Source organism: Antennarius striatus, chromosome 13 (genome assembly GCF_040054535.1).
Source record: "Antennarius striatus isolate MH-2024 chromosome 13, ASM4005453v1, whole genome shotgun sequence".
NCBI lineage: Eukaryota > Metazoa > Chordata > Actinopteri > Lophiiformes > Antennariidae > Antennarius > Antennarius striatus.
This window is the reverse complement of record NC_090788.1, coordinates 16,779,069-16,802,455: the sequence shown is the minus strand read 5'-3', so window position 1 is coordinate 16,802,455 and position 23,387 is coordinate 16,779,069. Positions and strand designations below refer to the sequence as shown.

At 41.4% G+C, this 23,387-nt stretch overlaps 1 protein-coding gene across 1 annotated transcript; it reads right to left on the bottom strand.

Moving 5' to 3' along the window:
- Window positions 1-1,904: 1,904 nt before the first annotated feature.
- dclk1a (doublecortin-like kinase 1a) lies at window positions 1,905-22,075 on the bottom strand. The gene is made up of 6 exons (XM_068330443.1): window positions 22,015-22,075; window positions 19,388-19,783; window positions 18,484-18,833; window positions 6,442-6,541; window positions 1,961-2,068; window positions 1,905-1,915 (listed from the first exon to the last, which is right to left on the bottom strand). The coding sequence occupies exons 1-6, from the start codon at window positions 22,073-22,075 to the stop codon at window positions 1,905-1,907; spliced, it is 1,026 nt and encodes a 341-aa protein (XP_068186544.1).
- Between the last annotated feature and the right edge of the window lie 1,312 nt (window positions 22,076-23,387).

Below are 23,387 nucleotides of genomic sequence, written 5' to 3'. Positions count from 1 at the left end.
AAAGTTTTCAAGCCCTCAGAATCCAGAGCAATCTGTTCACGCCAGTGGTGTTGCACTCTGACTCCCCCTTTCCTCCCCCCCTCTTTCTCCCCCACCCTTCTTTAAATTTCCCTCCACATCGCATCACAAAACATGTTGTATTCACAACTGTAGTTTCATTCTGAACTGCTACATGCCTGTTCTGTGCATGTGTGTGTGTATGTGTGTGTGTGAGTGTGAGTGTGTGTGTGTACATGCAACAGCAGCGTGGAGCTTCATTCTGGCTCATTTCTGTGGGTTGCATCACCCACAGACTCATTTGGCCCCCCAGTGTGTCTCTACGCTCTCAGACAAAGTAGAAAATAACAAACAAAGATCGCTAATGTAATTTAATGATGAAAGGTCAAATCAAGAAAAGAATCACCCCCCCCCCCCAGCCCCATCCCACCCCATCTAGTCGTTAGGACTACTGTGAGCCAGTTTTTTTTCTATTTTGTGTTTGTGTTTCGTACGTGGCTGAGGAGGGAGTTTTGTTGTGAGACGTTCGTAAAAGGGTCATTACCAGACACAGTGAAGTACACACCATCTTAGTACTTCCATTAATTTGTCGGGCGAATAATGGCTGCAAGATTGAGTCACCAACCCTCTTCTTTCCCTATCATCTTCATTCCAGCTTCTCCCTTTTTTTTTTTTTTTACCGCCTTCATCCCTGTTTGCCTTTTTCTCCACCCCCCTTGTGAAATCATTCTCATTTCAATTCATATTCTGCATGCCGAAACACACAGCTCTCTCTCTCTGTCTCTCTCTCTGAAAACACACACACACACCCTGCAGTGTCTGCAGTGTCTGCCAGTGAAATGTTGATTCATACTATTTTTATTTGTGAAATACTACTTAAGTAATCAGCTACAAAAAAAACCCCTCTTTGCACTCATGCAAATAATGTTAGGGTAGAACCATCACCCATCATGTGTGAAGCAGACACACCCAGCACACAACAACAGCATGCAGGAAAAAAAAGAATAGGTTACTGGAAAGAACATAATATAAGCTGTCAGCTCTTTTTCATTTATTCTATTACTTTTTAATTTAATTTAATTTAATCAGTATTATCCTGTTTTGTCTCACCATTATAGTACTATTTCTGTGAAAGAAAACCATACTTTCAGATACTTTTACTGAATGAGAAGTGTTAAAGTTTTATTCTTCACTCAGATATCAGGTCATTTTTGAACTTTTCAATAAACCTAATCAAACCGTTATTTTCTGCTTTAGATTTATCACAGTTTTCTATGAAAAAAAAACAAAAACCACTCGAATAAGAATGCAGGTTTGAGTCTGGTGATATCAAGATAAGGAATGAATTCAGAGGTGGAACATTTTCTAAATTGTTTATTCATTTTGAAGCACATTCGGTTTCGAACCAGTCATCGCAGCTTCTCACCCAAAGATGGAGAATAAGTTGAGATCATTTCAACCCAAGTCATTTAAGTCATTTTATCAGATAAAACTGCAAGACCAAATAAGTACCAACTATTTTGTGGGCAATAGGAAAAAACCAGCTACCAGATGGTTCCAGCTTTTTCCTTCTGTACCCCGGTTGGGTGATTACTGCCTCCATCAGAGTCTCTTATAGCTTCAACATGCCCAGACATACGTCTCCATCTTTCTGCTTCTATCACACACACTCATGCCCCATCTCTACAGAACAATCTACACTCTACTAACTAATATTTAGTTTCCACTTTTTGTGAACAGGAATAGAGAAATGTTTTGACAGTGTGTGTTTTTTTTAGCTACGTCATATTTTCATCTTTTTCAAAAAAAAAATTGAATGTTGATTTATTCACAGTTAGTTTTAATTCAACTCGATGTCATCTTATCATGATATTAGTCGTGAAAAATCACATTGACAAATGTTTTCATTATTGTTTTTCTGAGCAAAGACAGAAGAAAAATAAAAATAAACTTATTTTCTTACCGGAAGCAGGGGACTTGCTGCGTCCTGATTGGACCACTGCCCTGGGGGAGCCCCGACCCAGAGAGCCAGACATCTTCCCGTAGTTTACAGATTTCACCAAGCGACACTCTGCAAGCAAAACGATGGTCAAATGCCATTTGGAAAATACATATTTTTGTCACGTAAAATTCTTTAGTCACAAGCCGGCATACCTGTGTGTAATAGAAAAAAAGTCTACATGTGAGAATTCAGTGTGATACTGTGGCAGCATTGTGTTCTGTGATGTGGATGTAAAATACATCTTTAACATTACAACCATGAGCATTTAATATATGGCATTCAAATTACACAGTCTTCTATTCCACTACTGTAAGAGTTTTGATTGATTCTGACCTTTACACAGAATCACTAATCTATTAACACAGCAGTGACTGGTTTTGCCTTCAGGTCCCCCACCAAAATGAGTTCTGAATTTCACTGGGCTTTGCTTTCTACATGCAATTACTGCAGCGTTAAGGGAGTGACAGCTATGACTCATGGAGGTCTGATATTTTATAGACACACAGTCTTGTTAAATGAGCCATGTGATGGTACTCACACATCCTCCCTGCCTCCTTCATCTCCAAAACTTTGCTCCTCTCCTGTTCATTACCTCAGCCCCATTATAGCTCATTACCAATTTAGACCAGGGGGAAGTAGATATTACACTCAGCCAGGCTGGTGTGTGTCCTCATCTGCATGTGTGTGTCTTTGTATGACAGTATGGTTGAGCATCTATCCCTCTGTGTGTGTCCGTGTGTGTCTGTGTGTGACAATCATTGTGGCCTGGTGATTAATGTTCAATGCAGAGTTTTAACATCATGACAGTTTGCCAGAGCTGAGGCAGAAGCGATAATTATAGCGATGCAGACAGGAGGCGAAGTTGTCTGCAGATCTGACTCCGACTACGTCTCTACTGTGTCTGTTCCTTTTGTCATTCTGCTTCTGTCTTGAGCCTCTTGTCCCCCCCTTTGCCCACTGCGCTCTCTCTCTCTCTCTCTCTGTATATGCATTAAAATGAAGGATGTCAGCTGCAGGGCTTATTTTATGCCTTGTAAACTTATTTGAGTTGGAGGCTTAATAGAAATTCATGGCTTGGAGCAATCCTACAGAGCAACTGAGATGAAATCATGCAATGTTTTCTTAATTTTTGAGTTGGTAAGGAGCTCCTGAATGCTTCATTAAGAACCGCCAAGTATGCAAGAGATTATAAAGGATTATTGGAGGGAAATGCGGCATTCCTCAACTCCATTTTCAAGGCTCCTCGACAATTCAGACATAAGTTTCAAACATTTTCCCTCATGCACTCCAGTAGGCACACAGATGCACACGGTAGAGAAAACAGTGCTTGTGGCACCATTGTGGTTTTTTTAAATGTTCACACGTGCAGATAAAGACTATCAATCTAAAAGTACTGATAAATTATGCAAACTTGGTTTGTTAACACTCAAGGTGAGCCCGTTGTGGTTGATGCAATGAAGACAGCAGTGACTGGATCAGCCAGAGAGGAAAACTGGGAAATAAAAAGTTATTTTCTGATTGTTCCACTCTAGTTACGTTCAACAGCATCAGTGAACAAACAACCACATGAACTTTGTCTGACATCCCATCCAATCCATTGTTTGTCTCCCAGTTCACCGTGTATGTTTAGTTCTGCCTCGACTTGTGCTTCTCTTAGCCTGAAGTATTGGGTCACTTCTCCACTCACTTTTTTGTTGGTACGATTGCACTTACACGACAGTGCACCTGATAACCATAGCAACTACCTACAAACATATCATTGCATCATTTTCAGCGTGACACACACAAGGCACTGTGTCACCAAACAAAGAAACCCTGTCACATCCTCCTTTGACCACAACATGGTTTCCAAACCTGCAATAATAAACTACTATGTACATATTAAGAACAGGAAGGGCTGTGTTCAGTGTTTCAGCTGTAAGACTGTTTAAACATGGTGGGTCTTGCCTCCTTTTGTCTTTACATTTGTCCCGTCTCTAAGTGATGACATGTGTTAATGAAAATTCCCTCTGGACAACCTGTAGCCAAACCTGCCTCCACCATTGCCCTTGCTATTTCCTTGGCTTTGACAGAGGTTAAAAAAAAATAGCACCAAGGCCATGTTTTGCCTATGTAAAAATAAAAAAAAGAGTACAGTATTTTCCACACTATAAGGCACACCTAAAAGCATATAATTTTCTCATACACCTACAGTGCACCTTATAATCTGATGTGTCTTATATGTGAAATAAATTATAAAATAAACAATTAATTGAAGGTGCGCCTTATAATCCAGTGCGCCTTATAGTGCAGAAAATACTGTATAGGCAAGATGAGCCTGTTGTCATAGAAATGCCATTAGACCTGCTGGTCTTTATGACCAGCATGTAACCTGATCTGTACTTATATTTATTGCATAAACCTGTGCTACACTGGTAACTCCACATGCTATGAACAAGTGATAACTGACAGGAATTATGACTCTAACATCGAGAATATAAGAGATGCTTAACTTACTATCATTATATATTATTAAGTGGAGTGGAGAGGCTCATCAGTAGCTAATGCTTCCAAAGAACCGTTTTTTTAACAGAATGGAAGACTAACAAAATAAAAGTGGAGGCAGCAGTTATATTTAACAAATGAAAGGAAAGAACTGGGCAAAAGAGGGAGGAAAAAGGAGAAAGAAGGGATGGGAGGGGGAGGCCAGCAATTCAGGTGGGATGCATATTATTTAATGGTTGAAAGGCTGCACATGAAACAAATGAAGTGAATCTGAACAAAAGCCACGGCACACTCCTGCAAATAGGAGACAGGAGGAGAGATGAGAGGGTGAGAATACAGATGAGGACTAAATGGCAGCAGCAGCAGCCAGACGGTGAAGCTGAAAGGAGAGACAGGCAGAGAAACACAGATGGGTGAAGTGAGGACAGAGTTTATCCCCAGCAGACCGTGATGGAGAGACAGGAGTAGAAGGGGGGAAAAAAGGAGCAGCAGTGCAAAAAGTCAGGCGATGGCTCGAGTGCAGGAGACCTCTCCTTCCATGAGGAAAAAGGAGAGGAGAGGAAAGGAGGTCTGGTGAGGGAATGAATTGTAATGAACTGGACAGCCCACACAGTCTTCTGCCAAGTGAACCAGGGCAATGTGTCACATGGAGGGAAGAGGAAGAGAGCAGGAATTGATTTTTTTTTTTTTTTTTTACAAGTCAAGTAGGAGAATATGGATAATGCCCAAGCTAAAACAAATAAAGAAAAGAATACAGGCAGATAAATATTGGTCCAGCTAATCATTCAATTCCAACAATATGACGGTGTTTGTCTTTTTTTTTAGTTTAATCTGGTTTGCTTTAGACATTAAACAGAGAAAACCATATCCAGACTTGTGCAGAAAATGGGATTTTGTATGCTTCTGTATTGTCTGTGGTGATTCATTTGGATCGTTATTTGGATTTTTTTTTGTTTCTAACCTTTTTTTGTAAGAAATCTTTGAGGTTTGTACACAGAATAAGATCGACCAAGTCCAAGTAAACTCTAGATCTAGTGCTCCAGGAAAATCTGCTACTGTGAGAGAAAAAATAATGAAGCTGCAGACTAAATAATAAAACCAAAGCTGTGCTGATTCACTTTGGTTTCAGATTTGGCTGATCTTCAAAGGTTACAGACGTGGCTCACATTAGTGGAATATTGTTTCTTTCCTGAAGACTATAAAGTCAATATTGATACCAATTTCATTTCATTACAAATTCTAGCAGCATATCTCTGCGGTCAGTGAGTCATAATATGAAAGTCACATAATGAAGGGATTGTTGGTTTTCAGTAGACATAACATGGAAATTGGGCTGCGTGGCAGAAGTCTGTGCTCTCTGCTCTGTCTGGTTATTACGTGATTTGCTGGATTTCTATTGTTTTTTTAGGTAATATACAATTTTTTTTATTTATTCCCCTGCCTGAGACAAATTCAGGAATACCATTTTCTGCTTTCATTTGAATGTAGATTGAACAAAGTGAGCCTCCATCTGAGCTCAATTTATGAATTTCTGGGGAATCAAGTCACTGCTTCACAAAAACAGTGTTGTGGGGAAATAAATTGCATTGATGCTGGAAGGCAGATGACAGTTGAAACTGGTTGGGAAGTGGAGAATAAGTTCATTTATCTAATTTCTTTCTCAATAATTCTATCTTTTATTCTCTTGTTATGTCAATGATGAGGTGTGTGTTTAGGAAACCTTTAAATTATCATGTTTGCCAGTTATCATGGTGGTAAAAACTTTTTGAAATATCTTTTAGAAATATTGAAAATCACTTCAACCCTGTTCTGTCACAGTATGGTTGTACAGAATGATTCAACCTTTGAAAGCAGTCAACATCTGCTTTCAAAGGTTGAAATTTTTTACTCCCATCAGATGGGAGTAAAAACACAAAAGACAGGTATAGAAATGTCAGAACAACAACTGTCCGTCTCACCACTCTCATCCAGCATCAAGTCATCTTGGTAGCGGAATTTCTCCGGTCCACATGCGACAAAAATATCCTCATCGCCAAAGAAGTCCTGCAGACATGACACCTGGAAGCACAGACAAACATTTTGAGTTCAGAAATTATGTTTTTGTGTCCTTTATTTCTCTTAGAATCCAAGTTAATGGATTGGGAGCTGCCAAGAGCCTCCAGATGAATGATTTTGTTCAAGGGCACCTCAGCTGTTCATCAAGGGAAATGAGATCTTCTCAATTTCCCCTCTCATTGTACGGAACATTTTCAAGCAACTCTATATAAAGAAACATAGTTTCCTTACTTCTAGGCTATGTATGCTTATAAATACACAGTATAATGCACAAGACACAAAGACACCCACATATTCCTCTGCTCTGCACATGCTCACAAACTTCCTGTGCTCTGGTGAAAAAGCACATGCAATGAGCCCCAGGAGATGGATGAGGAGCACAAGGAGTGTCTGCATCCTGCTCGTCTGTGAACGCGTCTGAATATGGCTGACATGTCCCTGAGCTGCAGCGCTGTGTTGTTTCTCCAGTTAATCAGTCTACCAGCAACTATAAAGAGACCTTGCTGACTCACTAATTTGCTGATGCATTCAAGCACGTGGACCAAACATCCAGAGCGGCAGGCAGGGGGTCTCTTTCCTGAACACTTGCATCTTATGAATGGTAATGAGTAAATATTAAACCAACCAAAGTAGCAAACTAAGATTGTGAATTTATGAGGGTAAAGAGGGACACGGAAAAAATAGGTTGCCAGAGAGGCTAGCAAGTGTAGAAGTTAAAGTTTGTTTTTGTCTGATCACAGAGGAAGAGCCAACTGCATTGTTTATTTTAAGGAGGTGTCTACAGAAGCTTAATTACATGATTATTGTTACTTCACAGGTCATACGCTATTTATTTTTATTCTCCTAGAATAAAAAGGAGGCTTAATATGGCAAATAAATTTAAAAAAACGTGCAGCTGCTCATTATTTTCTATATGATTTAATTCCATATGTGATACACACTGCATGATTCATTCACGTACATTTAATCACACCCTACAAGCCAACCGTCAAATTTCAATCCTCCTGCAATCAGTACAACAAATTCTCTTTTAAAATAGAGAGTGGTAAATTCAAAAAGGATTTGCAGGAAGATAATGGTTCATTCATCCACTATGACGAATCTCTCCCCCAAAAACCCATTTAAGAGCTATTATAATTTATACTGCACGCATGTCTAGCACCGCCTGGAGTTAGCATACAAACACAATGATGCTATTATTCCATTGTCCTGGTAATTAACATCCAAGAATTAATTTAGATTGCTATTAGCCACCGATCCCCAAAAGAAAGTCACAGCTGATCTAACAGGTTTATCAACAGAACACCCAATAAAAACAGGCCTTCTTGTGTGTGTGTGTGCTTGCGTGTGTGTGTGTGTGTGTGTGTGTGTGTGTGTGTGTGTGTGTGTGTGTGTGTGTGTGTGTGTGTGTGTATGTGTGTGTATGTGTGTGTGTGTATGTGTGTGTGTGTGTGTGTGTGTGTGTGTGTGTTTTTTTTTGCTTTGCCCCCCGCAGACTCCAAATGAGCCGACAGGGAAGCAAAAAAACAAGTTTAATCTCAGACACAGGCTCTCTGTGGAGCAGCGATAGCTTTCATTTAACTTTTCAAATCAAGGCTTGGTGTGTGTGTGTGTGTGTGTGTGTGTGTGTGTGTGTGTGTGTGTGTGTGTGTGTGTGTGTGTGTGTGTGTGTGTGTGTGTGTGTGTGTGTGTGTGTGTGTGTGTGTGTGTGTGTGTGCCTGCGTGTACAAGCTTCCAATCACACATCACATGAAAATACACACACCTGCGCAGCACATGGATACTAAAGTGCGTGTGTTTGTGTTTGTTTGTGTGTGTGTTTGAGCGATTGATATTCTCAGTTCATAGCAGCGCATATTGCTTTGTTCCCTGATCTCCCCTGATAGTGTGCCGGTGATTATTTCGGTGACAAGCGCTTCCACTTTCTAACTAGATGCCTGTGATACAGATATCGGTGTTATAAACACTCGTGTGTGTCGGTGCTGTAGGTGGATTTAGCCATTAGACCTTTAATGGTATTTTAATTTGAAAACATTGTTACTTGACCTTCTTTACATTAATTTACTGTTGCTTTTTGTTGTGCACCTATAGTATGCATGTTTACTGAGGACAATAACTTTGCTTCAATATTGCATTTAAGTTTTGTAGCATCTTCCTAGACAGGCTCTCCCACAGCTATCTGTGAGCAGCTCCGCTCGGGGAACGGTGATGGGAATTTCTCATTATTTCCAGTCATTTTAAATATGAAACAATTAACACATTAATTAGACTTAAAGAAGCTGAGAGAGCGCCTGCCTCCACCAAGGCCACTGACACAAAGCCTAAGCAATCACAAAATAGTTTCCATGCTACAATATGTCAACACAAATTCCTCATGGAGCAGCAAAACAAAGATGTGTTGCTTGCAGAGCAAACATTTACGTTATGTTACCTCAGTGATGTGGCTTTACCGTGATCTTTACACGAAATCAACTCCAAGACGTGGAATCATGCATTTATGAGTGAAATAATGGTGAATCCTACTGGTGTATTAGAACCCTTTTCATCTACATTTAACATCTAAGCTTTGACAGATAAATAACTGCTATAGTCGAAGCACCGAAGACTTCAACAGATTGAATAATCATGTAATATTCACTCTCTGATTGAAATCGATATTAGTTTAACCAATAAATAAATGTAACAGCACTTCTATTTTGTATGAGACAAATAAATTCACCAAATAACCTAAAAGAATGCTATTTTTTTTAGGTATATAAATAACCTGTTTCATGTGTCCCTTTGAGAGCTTTGTTCCCATCGGGGAGGATTTCTGTAAGACGTGTCTGACCATCCAGTCTGATCACTGGTGCTGCTGGAGGCTCTCTGAAGCTGCTCATCCTGAGATAGATGCCGTTGCACTCCAGAAACGTTGGGTGAATGGAAACGAGAGAACGCTCGCAGCATGTAATGAGATCAGCAATGACGACGATGAGAAGTCGGGCAGCCTCTGAAGGCACCTTCGAGAGGCGGGTTGTCCTAATATGGAGCAAACACATATGGTATTACTAAGATGGGTGTGAAAAAGTATGGTTGCCATGGTGATAATGCCCTCTAGGCATCGCTACATGGCTGGTGTGTGCTACTAATTGCACGCTGTGCCCTCTGTGATACGAGGTATATCATTCATATTTTACCTACTGTGGGTTCTACAGAACTGCACCAATCAAACCAATTCACATGTAAACAGGAAGTGGTTCACGACCCAGGTAAGATCAAAATAATCCTTGTTAGATAAGATGACAAAAAAAAAAAAGAGGGACAAGCCTCTTGGCCAAAGGAATGGTGATGAGAGGAAGGAGATGGAAGAGGAGAACTTATATGAAAAATAGGATTATTTTAATGATTGTTGAATTCTTCTAGTTACAGTTTTACGCTGCAGTCTGTGAGAATCAATCAGACAGAGGGAAACCGGAAATCTATTCCTGACTGCTGCTCTGAGCTCCTTCTCTGAACTCAAAGACAAAACCAGCTCCTCTGATGTCACCGGTGCTCTGAACCGGCACAGCTAGACAAGATCCATGGTGTTTAAAACCAGGATAGAGAAACAAAAAGAGATGAAAGTAAGACGAGCAATTTCATCACCTTGAGATGTCACAAATAAATTGGTGCTTTAAGATTTTTTCTTGATGAATCATCTTTAAATTTCCATGACTGCTTATTTATTCAAATACTGTAGTATAAAAAACAATCTCCTTGTTGACACATTTATCTATTACATCACATCTGTGAGGCCTGACAATCCCTCACCTCGTCCTGTATTATCACTGACAAAGGGAAAAGGAGTATTTGTTACAGAAATGAAGAGAGGAGCTGTTAGAGGACAGCACTCCATCAAGAGAGTGACCTTGTATGAATGTGAACATCAAGTCTTTCTGAATTGCCTTACACAACAAATAACTTACCCTGGATATAGTCAGTCTTCATTTATACTCTCACTACGCCCCCTAGTGTACAACAAGAAAACCACCATTTCCTGGCTTGTGTGTGTTCTTGCTTATTTTTGTCTGCCTTCCTTTAAGAGTAATTACAAGTCACATTGAGATATGAACTGAGATGGGTGGACACGCTGCTGCAAGTCTGCGATGGTGCATCATTGTTGCCACATGGTGGCGCTGTTTAATAACCACAATCCATCCCACATGGCAACAAATCAACAGCAGTAAAAAGGAACACAAGCTGGATGTCAATTTCGCTAACGTTGGATAGGAAGACACAACATAAATGCTCAAATAATTGATCCGAGGAAAAGAAAGAAACCTTGAATCACATGAAGATTTTGTTTGATCAAGTCAACCAGTAAAAATGTACATTTCTATCTGCTGTTTGTCACAATAGAGGCTCAGAGCTGCAGTACGGAGGTTTCATTTGGGTGTTACCAAACACACATATGATCGTACTCATTATAAAAATAAAAAAATACACACAGACACACACACACACACACACACACACACACACACACACACACACAGACACACACACAACTCTTCTTGCTCCTCTTGCAGATGAGCCGCTGGGAACAAACCATCACTGACAACTCTGCTCAATCTGCTCATTTAGATCTGCTATTTCTGTTTCCCTGTCAGATTTCGGGTCTACTTGAGGACTCATCTGTCAGCTGCTCTCTCTTTAGAGGGTGTTTCTGACAGCCACTTAGAGGCAGCTGAGCTGTAAATGTTCAAGAACAAACATATGCACACTTATGTAGCAAATGAGCAATTGAGTTTATTAGTCTAAATCCAAAAAGGATTAATGATGAGCATCTCTCCAGATAATTGATCAACAAATCTGAGGAATTTTCAGATCATTTATCAAGAAGAACAGGTTCCAACTTCTTACAAGCACAGACTTTTTTTGTTTATCTGTGTTTACAACCTGCTATATACTGTAGAACATGTCGATGTTTTGAACAAGACTTTTGAGGAAAAAACTGACTTTAAAAATGTTCTCACATTCATAGATTAAAAAACTGATGAATTAATGAATAAAATGTCCACCGATGACAAAAAAAAAAGTCGTTACAATAAAAATCTACAAGGTATTCAAGGTATTCTTCAGAGGAGCAAACTGCAGTAAAAATTTTTTTTAAAAACCAAGAAAGAAAAGGTAATGGAAATTAATCAGTACTGATTTTCCTGAAAAGACCCAGAGTGGTTACACAGAGGGCGTTTTCAGGTCAGCATTATGTCGCGCATATTTCAAAGTGTTCACTTGTAGCTGCACTCTGCCAGGGATTAGCCGGCGGCACTGTCCCTGGTGCTGAACCAGCTGCAGCTGTCTGACAGGACACGCCACGCTGCTGTCTGTGTTCAGAGATACCAGCGAGACAGACAGATGGACGCTGAGAGGCAGGAAGACTGACAGAAACAGATTAATGTTCTGAAGAGATAAAAAAAAGGGACGGAAGTGACTAAGTATTTGTTGGAAACATGCAGATCCTCTGAACTGAGGGGCTGAAAAGGAACAGAGGATTGGAAACTGACAGCCTGTTTCAGCAGCATGTTTTATGTGCAACATGAATGATCAATGTGCTGGAAGTAACTGAAGCACGATGAACTACGATCGATACAGGTTTAACTTTCATTAGAAAAAACCAGGGGATTTAATGTTGAAGAGAAATGTATTATTTACTGTTTTTATAACAAATTAAAAAGATAGCAAGAAACAACACCTATGTTTACTGCTCAATGAGGCACCATATGTTCACCATGTTATTATAAGGGATTTTTTATTGGGACAATAATAAGAGAACTGAAGAGGAAAGGAAAATCACCCTTAAATGCTGCTTTAAATCCCAGTGACCCATCTGACCCGAGCACATAATTTAAATAAGTTATGCTAACAGCTGGTACCAGGGTCCTTTAGGGTCAAAGCCCTTGTCACTGTCGGGAATATATAGATCTATAAAATTTCCTCATGAAAACATTCTCACGCTCAAATTCCCTACAACATCGGGGAAATTTGAATAATCTCCTCCAAGGAGCAGACAGGCAATGAGCCGTGCCGGCTGACGAGAAAAGAGGCAGGCAGGAAACGATCTGAAAGAGGCACGAGTTGAGGATTAGACCATATGCATCCCGAGGGAAGTCACACCCCCACAGACACCCTGCCATCAGCACCGCTCATCGGACCGCTGACAGGGGAAGGGAAATGACTGAAGGGTCTGGCAGAGAGGGAAGTCGGGACGGGAGCCTAATAAAGTGCGCATGGGGCTGAGTTGGTACCTCTGTTAAGTACCGCATTCACCTCAAACCAGTGCAGCAGACTGGCTGGCTGCTCCGTTACATAACGACTTATGTAACAGCTTCAGCTCTCCACACGGGGATGGCAGCACTTCTTCTGGAGCGGTGCTTCTCACTGAGCGTCAATCATGAGCCTAAATAGAGTTAGTTTTGTTTTGTTTGTTTTTTGGCCTCAACTTCAACTCCCTCTTCTAGTCTGGTCACACTCCAATTCTGATTGGCTTTGGTCATCTCGTGTAGTCTTGGTTTTATCCGACTTTCTCCCTATCCTCCAACCCCAGTGGTTCATAATTCCTAGCAATAAGCTGGACTGTGGTTCAGACTTGATCAGCGTTTCTAGTTTTATAAGAGGCAGCATGGCGTCTCTTCCCAAACTCTCTATATGAAGCTAAAACATCCACTAAAATATGATACTAGGTATGAAATAGGAAAAGAACTATAACTATACTATCTTTCAGCTTAATTCTTATGATTGTGTTGTGTTTATGTTCATTAATTTGCATGTGATCAGTGTCTGACATCAGTGTGAACAAATTTGTGCCATGAAAAAGTTTACAGAAAACAATGATGAACATCAGAAAACGATTGTTTTTTTACCCAAACTGGTAACATAAATGGGTTTTCATTTTTTACATTGTTTGCAACTTCCTTAAGTGGCCCACATCCCCACAGAGCTGACACACGTCGTATACAGGAACTGGATACGACATAAAAAACGCTGGAACTTTTTCTCCCCCATTTTTCTTACTGCTTATTTCTATCACTTTCACACAAAGATTAAAAAAAAAAAGACAAAATATAATATTTGAAGCTAGAAGTGCAAAGTTAGGTACACATAAAAAGTGTTAAGCTTTTTTTTTACCCTAGGAAATGTCATTGACAGAGGAAAGCATTCTGTAGAGGAGACCTTTATTATCTACAAAGTTTGTAAAGTTACAACTGATACAGAAGGAAGATTTATCTACGGACTGAAATGGGAACACAATCTACACGATTTAATTCTGTTTTCAAAGATGGAGCCACATCTCAGGCATTTGCTACCAAAGCAAAAGAAGATTGTCCCAAATGTTCCAAGATCCTCTGAGGATCCCTCAATAAGTCACGATTACTGGTTTTTACTCTCCTTAAGCAACTAGAAGCACCGAGTACAAGAGTCCTTGGAAGCAGATTGAGATGAGACAGATTAGAGAGTGACTGAATCAAGAAGAGCATGACTCAGAGCCGCGTGTGTGTGTGTGTGTGTGTGTGTGTGTGTGTGTGTGTGTGTGTGTGTGTGTGTGTGTGTGTGTGTGTGTGTGTGTGTGTTTGTGCATGTGTGTGATGAAGAGGTGGTGTGATGAAGTTCTCTGCCCTCTGCCACTACAGACAGACAGACAGAGAGACAGACAGACAGACAGACAGACAGACTGCCAGTCTTAAAAATAATTTCATTAAAAGTTTTCTATTGAGAATTGATAATCAAACACACACATACACACACACACACACACACACACACACACACACACACACACACAAAGCAGACTGTGACTCAGCAGATCAGCAGGAGCAGATGGAACTAACAACCTACAATCCTCCTATGCAGAACAAAATGACATCACCAACACAGTCTAACAAACTTACAAACAGATAAATGCTTAGAACACAATCCGTGCATCTTTCAGTATCCAATATATAACATATATAGAACCAATAAAACGATTTGGAGGGCCGTGCAGCAGTGGTACAGTATTACACAGATCGATAATCAGAAATAAGACAGGGAGGAATAAATACAGTCATGAAATAAAAAAGTGCAGGATAATAAATAAAGATAAAAGTGCAGGTGGAATGAACACACAGAGAGAGAGAGGGGGAGGAGAGATGGGAAGGCAGGCAGTGGGGGGAGGCACACCATATGTTGCAGCTCTAGGACATGGGGGTGCACACAGAGCGTTCTAATTAAATGACGACTAAACAGCCGTAAAACAATGGTGTGCTGACAGCAAGAGACAGTGAGACAGGAAAAAGATGAGAGGGAGTGTCGACAGTTGAGTGATGTGACGGCTCGAGCGTGTTCGAAGAAAAATAATATTATGTAAGAGGAGAAACAATGCTGATAGGTAGAGGAGCACAAACATGGATGGGTGGGGGGGGGGATTGAAAAGGGATGGGAGATGTGGAGAGGAGAAGGAGACAGTAGGGAGGAACACCAGAGGAAGATAAATACTTATTAAAAGCTCTTCAGCTCTGCCAAGGAGCAGAAGAACAGGCCAACAATGCGGTTTGAGAGCTGAGAGCTGCACTGCAGATGGTGAACAAGCGACTCATCCACAATCTCTAGATACAACCTGTGATTAAACATCCCCCACCAAACGGGCAGGAAAACAAATGACAGGCCTGCGTTGGGGGATCGGGGACACCGTTCGCTTTTGGGATGACGTGAGAGCGTTTACAGAGCTGAATTTTTAACGTGGATGGTCACAGTGGGAAACAAAACCTCTAACCACACTGAATACACAAAGCTCATAAATGAAACACGACCTAAGAGTTGATGACATGGAATCACTTCCTGCTCTTAATTTCTGGTGACGCGAAAGAAATCAAGATGAGTCCATTTAAAAAAGGCACGTGTCCCCGTCTGAGTATGTCTAGAGAGGCTCAAAGGTGGCAGCTGGGGTCCCATCCATTGTCTGTGTGTGTGTTGGCATGTGTGTGTGTGTGTGTGTGTGTGTGTGTGTGTGTGTGTGTGTGTGTGTGTGTGTGTGTGTGTGTGTGTGTGTGTGTGTGTGTGTGTGTGTGTGTGTGTGTGTGTGTGTGTGTAAACAGAGCTTAGATGTATTAATAGTCCAGCCATGTCCACGTCCTAAGCCACTTAGGGCTCGTCTATCTTCTTGGTCGGGCCGCTCCGCCTGCACCACCCTGAGGTGTTTCTGTGTGACATCACAGCAGGTCACACACACCTCCCACAAAACCAATGAAAGAAAACTTCCATAGCGGAGAGTTTACTGTGAAATATGGGGCGGACGTATCTCTGGGTGTTAAGTGAAAAGGACCTACTATCGGATGCAGTGAGACCTGAGACAGAGAGTGAATTAAGCTCGCGGGGTGGGTGGGGGGGGTATATTGTTTCTCACTCAGTTGCTCTTGTTACAACCTGAAATCCAATATCCAAAAGGACCACAGAGTAAGGTCCCAGAGGGCGAAGAGAGTACCTGGCACAAAACAAATGCTGATCAAGTTTGTGTTGTCACAATTTCATCAGAATCTCTATCTTACTTCAACTGCAAAACTGCAGTATCTTCTGTATGTTTGTACTCTGAAAAGTTCCTGTGTGACTACTTATATTCAGAAAACATACCATAGTTGACTAGATGCCTTTGCATTCTTCGAAGCAAAAAACAACTTTTGGAGTCCAAACCAGAAAACCAACTGAATCACATTTGTATCGACACACATACAGCAAAGACTCATTATTGGATAGCTGGCAGCAGACCACGGCTGAAAATAGCAGAACTCCTCTTCTAACTTCACATGCCAATAACGCAATCAATTATTCATTTGGCACATTTAAGCTGCGCTACTTTTACAGAGTTGAGCGTCTGTAAAAACTTTCACAAATATCTAAAAAACCTTTTTGGAAAACAAGAAGATTGATTAGAATGAGAAGGAGGAGGAGGAGGAGGAGGAGGAGGAGGAGGAGGAGAAAAAGGGGGCGGTGAGGATGCTCCCACATCCTGCCCCCCTGTCTCCAACTTCGTTATGGAGGTTAATGAAGACGAGGAGCCGGAGCTTCGCCCCTCAGATGCTCTCTCTCTCCCAGGATTCTCTGGGTCCGCAGGGACCCGGTGTTACCGGCTGGCAGGCCCAGAAACCTACTTCAGCTGTGGACTCAATGTCTGTCGCGGCTCAGCTGACAGCGGCAGCTCCAGAAACACACACACACACACACACATACACACACACTGCTTAACCCTTTAAGTAACTTTATCCCAATGCACACTTGGGTAATTAACTTTAGCATACCTGATAGCTGATAATGTATTGTCAAGTGGCAGGACTCCTCCTGCCTTCACTCATCCAGAAGTGTTTTAGTTTGTGTAACTCTCAATTCATCATTTGAAATGTTTTATTAATTCTGTTACAGAAGCTTGAGGAAGCTGTTATAGCGTCTGTGTGTCTGTGTGTGCGCGTATGTGTCAGTACTGGTGAAGTTAATGTGGATTAACCACATTTCACTGGGGTTTAAATGTGCTACAAGCTCATGCACAGTTTTTCTGAGACCTTTCACCCATTCAGAGGCTGTTCAGGTCGTGACCAGGATTTCCTGTCATGCAACTGACAGACAGACTCAGCCTATGTGCAACAGCAGCACCGATCCAATCCACTGAGTATTTTTAAAATCCAGTTCTTCCACATAAATCTTGCTGCAGTCTCATTCTATATTCTATTTTCTGTTCTCCTAATAAAAATAATCACAGGCGCTCCCACATGCTTTAACCCACACGAGCATACACATTCGCACATCAGAAATAGAGAAGGAGCTGCACTCAGCCTGACCCCGCCAATTTGATAGTGAATGTGTTACCATGCCAACAGGCCCCACCAATGCTGTGACTAAAAATAGCATAATCATACTAGTTTTATTCACTCTCAAAGGGGTGAACATTTTGAGGACAACATTTATTGTATAATCTCCAAGGTAAGCACAACTAATAGCAAACGCAGAGTGAGTGACCGTTGTTCAACATCGTCAGTTTAATCCCCAGCAGGAGGTTTTTCAGGGGAAACCTGATCTGGGGATTTTATTGGTTGGTGCTAAGATGTAACAGCAGGTCATGTTAATGGTGGATCATTAAACAGACGGCGGGGCTTGTCGGACAAGGATGGCATACTAGTATTAACATACGATATTTCATCGGTATAGGACAGCGATACTAAATGGAAATTAGACATGAAAAGCCCGTCGGGAAAAGAGCACATTCGTGCGAATGAGTCACAGATTGGTCTTTCACGGAATGTTATTTCTGTACAAGATAAAAGGGCAGGGCAACCTTGATGTCAAATGTAATTTACTACAAAATACAGGTGTCACTCTTAATGTTCCTATTGAGAAAAGTAGTTCTGTCACACAGGGTGGATCTGGAGAGGAAAAGCATGTCACGAACAATACGAAACACTGATGCACTAGAAGAAATGCAGTATTCCATGAAGCACAACAGTGGAGAGGATCCTCATGCTTGTGTGTGTACTACGCAGCTTTAAAACATGATCTTTTTATAGCGTCTCCCTTCGCCATTGAGAGTGGGAACTGAATGGGTGGGAGGACTATCAAGGGGGCCATGACTCTGATTTATTTCCGTGTTCGGAGTCCAGGCTTTGGCATACACCGCCACTAGAGCGTGGGCGAGAGCCCAGACTCCATTCATAGATTCCTTTCGTCTTCACCTATCTCTCAGCTCCTTTCAGTACACGTGTCACTCTCTCGTCACGGCTCCCGGTTCTGAATGGGAACCCTTGTTTCACAAAATCAAGTTATGAAAAAGAGAAGGTGGTCTTAAAAATATGGAATCAGTCGGATCTCTCTGTGTCAGATAGATCGATTGACACAGACACAAACGGGCAACCCCAGAGTTACCAGCCCTCGACAACGCCACAATGACATAAATGTTTTTCTCTCACCAGCTTTCCTTCCAGCGTGTAGATCTTCTTCACCACTCCAGAGTCAAGCTTAATGGCATCGGTGATGTCAGTCAGGACTTGCTCGTACGAATGGGCTGTTTTCTTGTTGAGCAGGATCCTCACGGCTTTGCGAGGCTTCACTCCGCTCCGCACCACCGTCACGAGCTTCGGACGGATGAACTCCTTGATTTCGCGGATCTCAGGGGCGCCGGCTTTGGTACTGCCCAGAGATAGAGGACCGCGGGAGGAGGTCGCCGAGGCCTTGACGTTCACCGACCAGTTGGGGTTGACGTTTTTTGTGTAATCCAATTTTTTGTAAGCTTCGATGGAGCTGCAGACATAGCTATCACCTGTTAGGGTTAAAGGGATGAGTTTTATGAATAACAAAACAGTCAAGACAAGGGAGAAAAGATTTTCTTTTAAAATTGTGAGTAAAACTGTGAGCAAAAACAGCCGTTCTGCCTTTCTCACGTCACCAGAATGGATAAAACACTGATAAACAGAATAAAAACATAAAACAAACTCATACTGGATAGTTTTAAGCTCTCAGTTTTCATATCAACCAAAAGTAACAGCAGCAAGTTGTAATTCTTATCCCTTCTTATAGACATCCAGAGTTAATCGGAGCCAAAACGTCATTAAAAAGACCTCCAGTCTGTTAAAAGGGTTTCGATTTTTATGGAGCAGAGTTGTTGTGTATATCTTCAAACAAGTCAGTAAATTTAAATGCATTTTCATACTGTTTGGCTGCTTTCCTACAACAGGGATCCTTCTTACAGACAGACAGACAGACAGACGTCTTGGATGCTGACATGACCAAGAGCTCAGGTGGATAAAAGGAGAAGTCCTGCCAACATTTAAACTTAACTAAGTCATCGAGTTTATTGAGGTTTATTATACTTGCCCTCTATCAGCTGATCGATGGATGTGACCTTTCTGGAGCCATCCAGGGTGTAGATGGTCCGGACGCCCTGGGGCAGGTTGACGTTATCGGACAGCGAGCGCGTCAGGTCGGCCAGCAGCGCGTCGAAGGTCCGGAACCGGTCTGCGGAGATGGCGTACACGATCCCGTTGAAGTACCGGTCTCCGTTGCGGTAGAAGCGGACCTTCTTGGCTCTTTTCTCTGAGGTCAGAGTCTTCAGGGTCCGTGTCCGGTACAGGCTGCAGTGCGCGCTGTGCGTCGGACTCGGCACGCCGTTCATCTTCGCGCTGGAGCGGCTCTGTCTCTGACCTTTGTCCCGCTCGTCGAAATGCTCCATCTCCATGTCGGTGCTGAAGCTCACAAGTACGGCTGTACTTTCTGGGAGATACAACAAGAGGAAGGATAAGGAGAAAAGTTTACACCTAAGTGAATACAAAGAAGAGACGTAGAGGAAAGATCACCGGGGAGATGTTGGGTATTTGTAGAGCAGGTCAGCCGGTGTCCGTCTCTAGTGCGCCGCCTCAAAATAACCCCTTAATGACAGATTAAGTGTTGTTAAGCCGAGCTGGGGGCAGCATGCATCACGACGGCCCAACACTGTGCGTTAAAGTGCGCTTGATCTGAACGCGCAAAGGGTTCGAGAGAGCGCGGATGTCACGAATGGACCAGTCTGTTGGAGTCCTTCTAGAATTATTCGCGCAGGGGGACTAATGGCAGTCTGCACGGGGAGTGGCGCAACATAAAACTGAGGCCCCCAAAATAAACAGAATTTCACCCAAACAACGGCTAAAATCTAGAAAACCCATTCCTTCAGTTTTTCTTCATCTGATCAAACTGGATCCTTGAACACAAGAAGTGATAAAAGAACATGCAGGTGTTAACTTAAGCAATTAATCAATGCATCAGATGATTGATGGACTTACCTACGCGAGCAATTAGAGCTTCTGTGACGTTTACCTCCAGACTGGCTGATTATTTATTATGCAGTAAATATATGAGAATAAAAGTAAAAGAAATAGATTAGTTCAGCTGATGAAGAGGAGTCCTGTCCTGGCTGCAGAGACCCCCCTTTGAGCCCCGAAGGTGCGCCCCTTTGTTGTCCGGTTGCTGCGCTCCCACCACCACCGGTCGTGTGCGTGCGCGTTGTTGTGCGCAAGAAGCAGAGGTTGGACTGAAAATGGACTGGGGAGCAGCTGCTTCCCCTCCCACTCTTTCACACTCCACCTCCTCTCTCCTCCTCCACCCGACTCTGTCGTGATTTTCATTCAGCGAACCCCCCCCCCCCCTCGACACACCACCTCTCATTAGAATGCGAGCCACGCTTCCCACCCGTGCCACGCGATCCTGCTGGTTAAACACGCTCCCCAACGCAAAAGAAGTGCGTCGGCAGGAGAGCTGCTTTTCCTCTCTTTCATGGAAATTTAAGAGCTTTTCCTTTAAATCAACGTCACGTCGATGCTTAATTATGATTCGTAAAACTATATTAAGTCAAAGAATCTCTGGAATATTCTCTGCCACGATCAGGATCTGTTTCACTGACATGCTATAGGCTGGGAGGGGTGCAGTTAGATTTTCCTGGGGCAAGGATGCATGCACAATATCATTCTATGTTTTTGACAGTAAATCTGTCTAGGTGATTAAAGGGGATTTTTCATTTATTTATTTATTTTTCAATCCATAATGTCAAAGTAATAAAGCTTTACATGAAACAAGTCCTATGGCACCACCATGTGTGGTAACAGGAGTAGTAATGTATCTGAGATCCACATTTTCACTTCCAGCCAATACTGACAATGTTTTGAAATAATACCGACAATCTTATCCTAGAGATAAAACAGGCTGGCTGCCAAAACGAATACATTTGCAAGTGAGGAAGTTGAATAAACCTGACAAATTATCTGAGGTGGTTTTACATTCATGGTTGGCAATACCAAAGTAGGTTGTTTTCAACCCAACCATTGGGTACATACACAAAAAAAAAAACCCACACTGGCCTTGTGTCTTTAGGATGTTTAGCAGGTTTCTGTTAAACTTTTGAAAAGTTTGCCAGCCAATTTCTTGTTTTCTATGCATTATTGGTGTTAAATGCAGAAGAATTCAAATTTTCAATAGGTTAATAAAACTAATCATGTTTTCTTATTTCCAAATGCAGTGTGTGACCTTAAGTCTATATCAAATATTTATAAAAATATATGTTTAATAAATTGTTTCATAAAGATTAATATATCTATATTTTCCAGCACTAGCATTGTTTTAAGGCACTGGCAGTAATTGTGGGGTACAAAACAGACATTTAAACAGCACTCACTCCCGCACATTTCAGACGTACGTATGAAAAAGTAAAATTGATCTGCACAATGAGGTCTTAGCTGATCAGCTGTTATTGTTATCCAAATACATTGGAAAAATTAAGATTTCTGAAAATTTAAATTATTTCTTTTTTAGCAACACCATTGGGAAATCAAATCAAAATTATTTTAAGATGCACTCAGTTTCAGCGAGAGAGCTTGCAGGATGCTGCTTGTCATCACCATATGCATGTCAGAAAAAAACCTGTGACATGCTCTGATGTTTGTTTCTCTGTAACAGAGGAGATAAATACATCTGACCTACTTCCTGGCCTCCAGAGACCACCTGCCTGCACTCCATCATCCCTGATGAGTTGTGCATGTTTCCCAAAATCTATGTGTTATTAAGCTGAATATCACAGTCCTATTATCTTAAAGGAATGTCCTTCTATCATTGTATATGCATGGTGGTTTAGCAGATCAAAGAAAACAGTTCTGTGCAAAAAAAATTTATTTATAATGTCCTTATTCAGTCATTTGTCATTTGTTTCATGTTGGTTTTAAAAAGTCACACATCATAACAAGACCTCTATCATCTAATGCAGGCCTTTATCAGACATTTTAATGGTCAGTTACAGTAATCAAGTCTTTGTGATTGCATCTTTTATGTCTGTTTTGACACATGGAGCTATTTATTTGACTATGTGAACAAAAATCAATAAGAAGGAATGTGTGACAGTGACATAAGGAAAGAAAAAGGTGAAACCTCTACACAGATTTATTTATTTCTGTGTGATAGATGCCGAACAACCCAGTATGCATCATAAAGGTCCAGACAAAATGTCCAAATTTGTCTAAAAATAGAACGAGGGGGGATATGTTTCAAACCAGAACAACAGAGGATATCTTGTACAAGAAGATATAAGACAAGGGCTTAATAAAAATACCACCCATTCTTAATGCCTAAAAATGTCTAAATCATATTTGATATTTCTGCATGTATTAAAAAGGAAAACAAAATATTGAAAAATGTACAGTGTGGTGTTGGATTAACTGCATTGTCAAAGTAATCAAATGCAGAGAAAACAAAGCATTAAGAGACTGCAACATCCCATGACAACGTTTTACCCTGACCTACACATTTTTGTGGGTCTGGATTCCTAAAAATTTTGCTTTTTGTTTTGTGATTACATCTCATCAGGTTTCAGAGATGTGTACCTAAAAAGATATACAGCGCACCGTCGTTTCTCGCGGTTAATGCGTTCCAGGAACCACACGCAATTAACAAATTCCGCGATAGAGTGACCAACTATTTATCTTATTATTTACGGCAATTCAAACGTTTATGAACCCTCCCCATACTGATATTAAACCACTTTCTATCTATGTTTTCTTTTCCTACACTTTTATCGACTGTTTAAAGCACTTTTGTGTCTCACAGAAGTCTGAGACTCACGGAACGTAGCGCACTTCCGCCATTAGAATGCGTGTACGGTATCACGTGACTGCCTTCCAAAAATCTGCAATGAGTACAAATGTAGAAATTTGACCTTGACCTAGTTTTCCCAAGGTTAAGGTCATCATCTCATTTTCATGCCCTTTGCTGCCCGAGTAATTTGCTTTTTGTTTTATCTTTCTATCTGCATTGTGAAGATATTTGGCGGGCAGGATGTAATAACACTTTGCTTTCACAT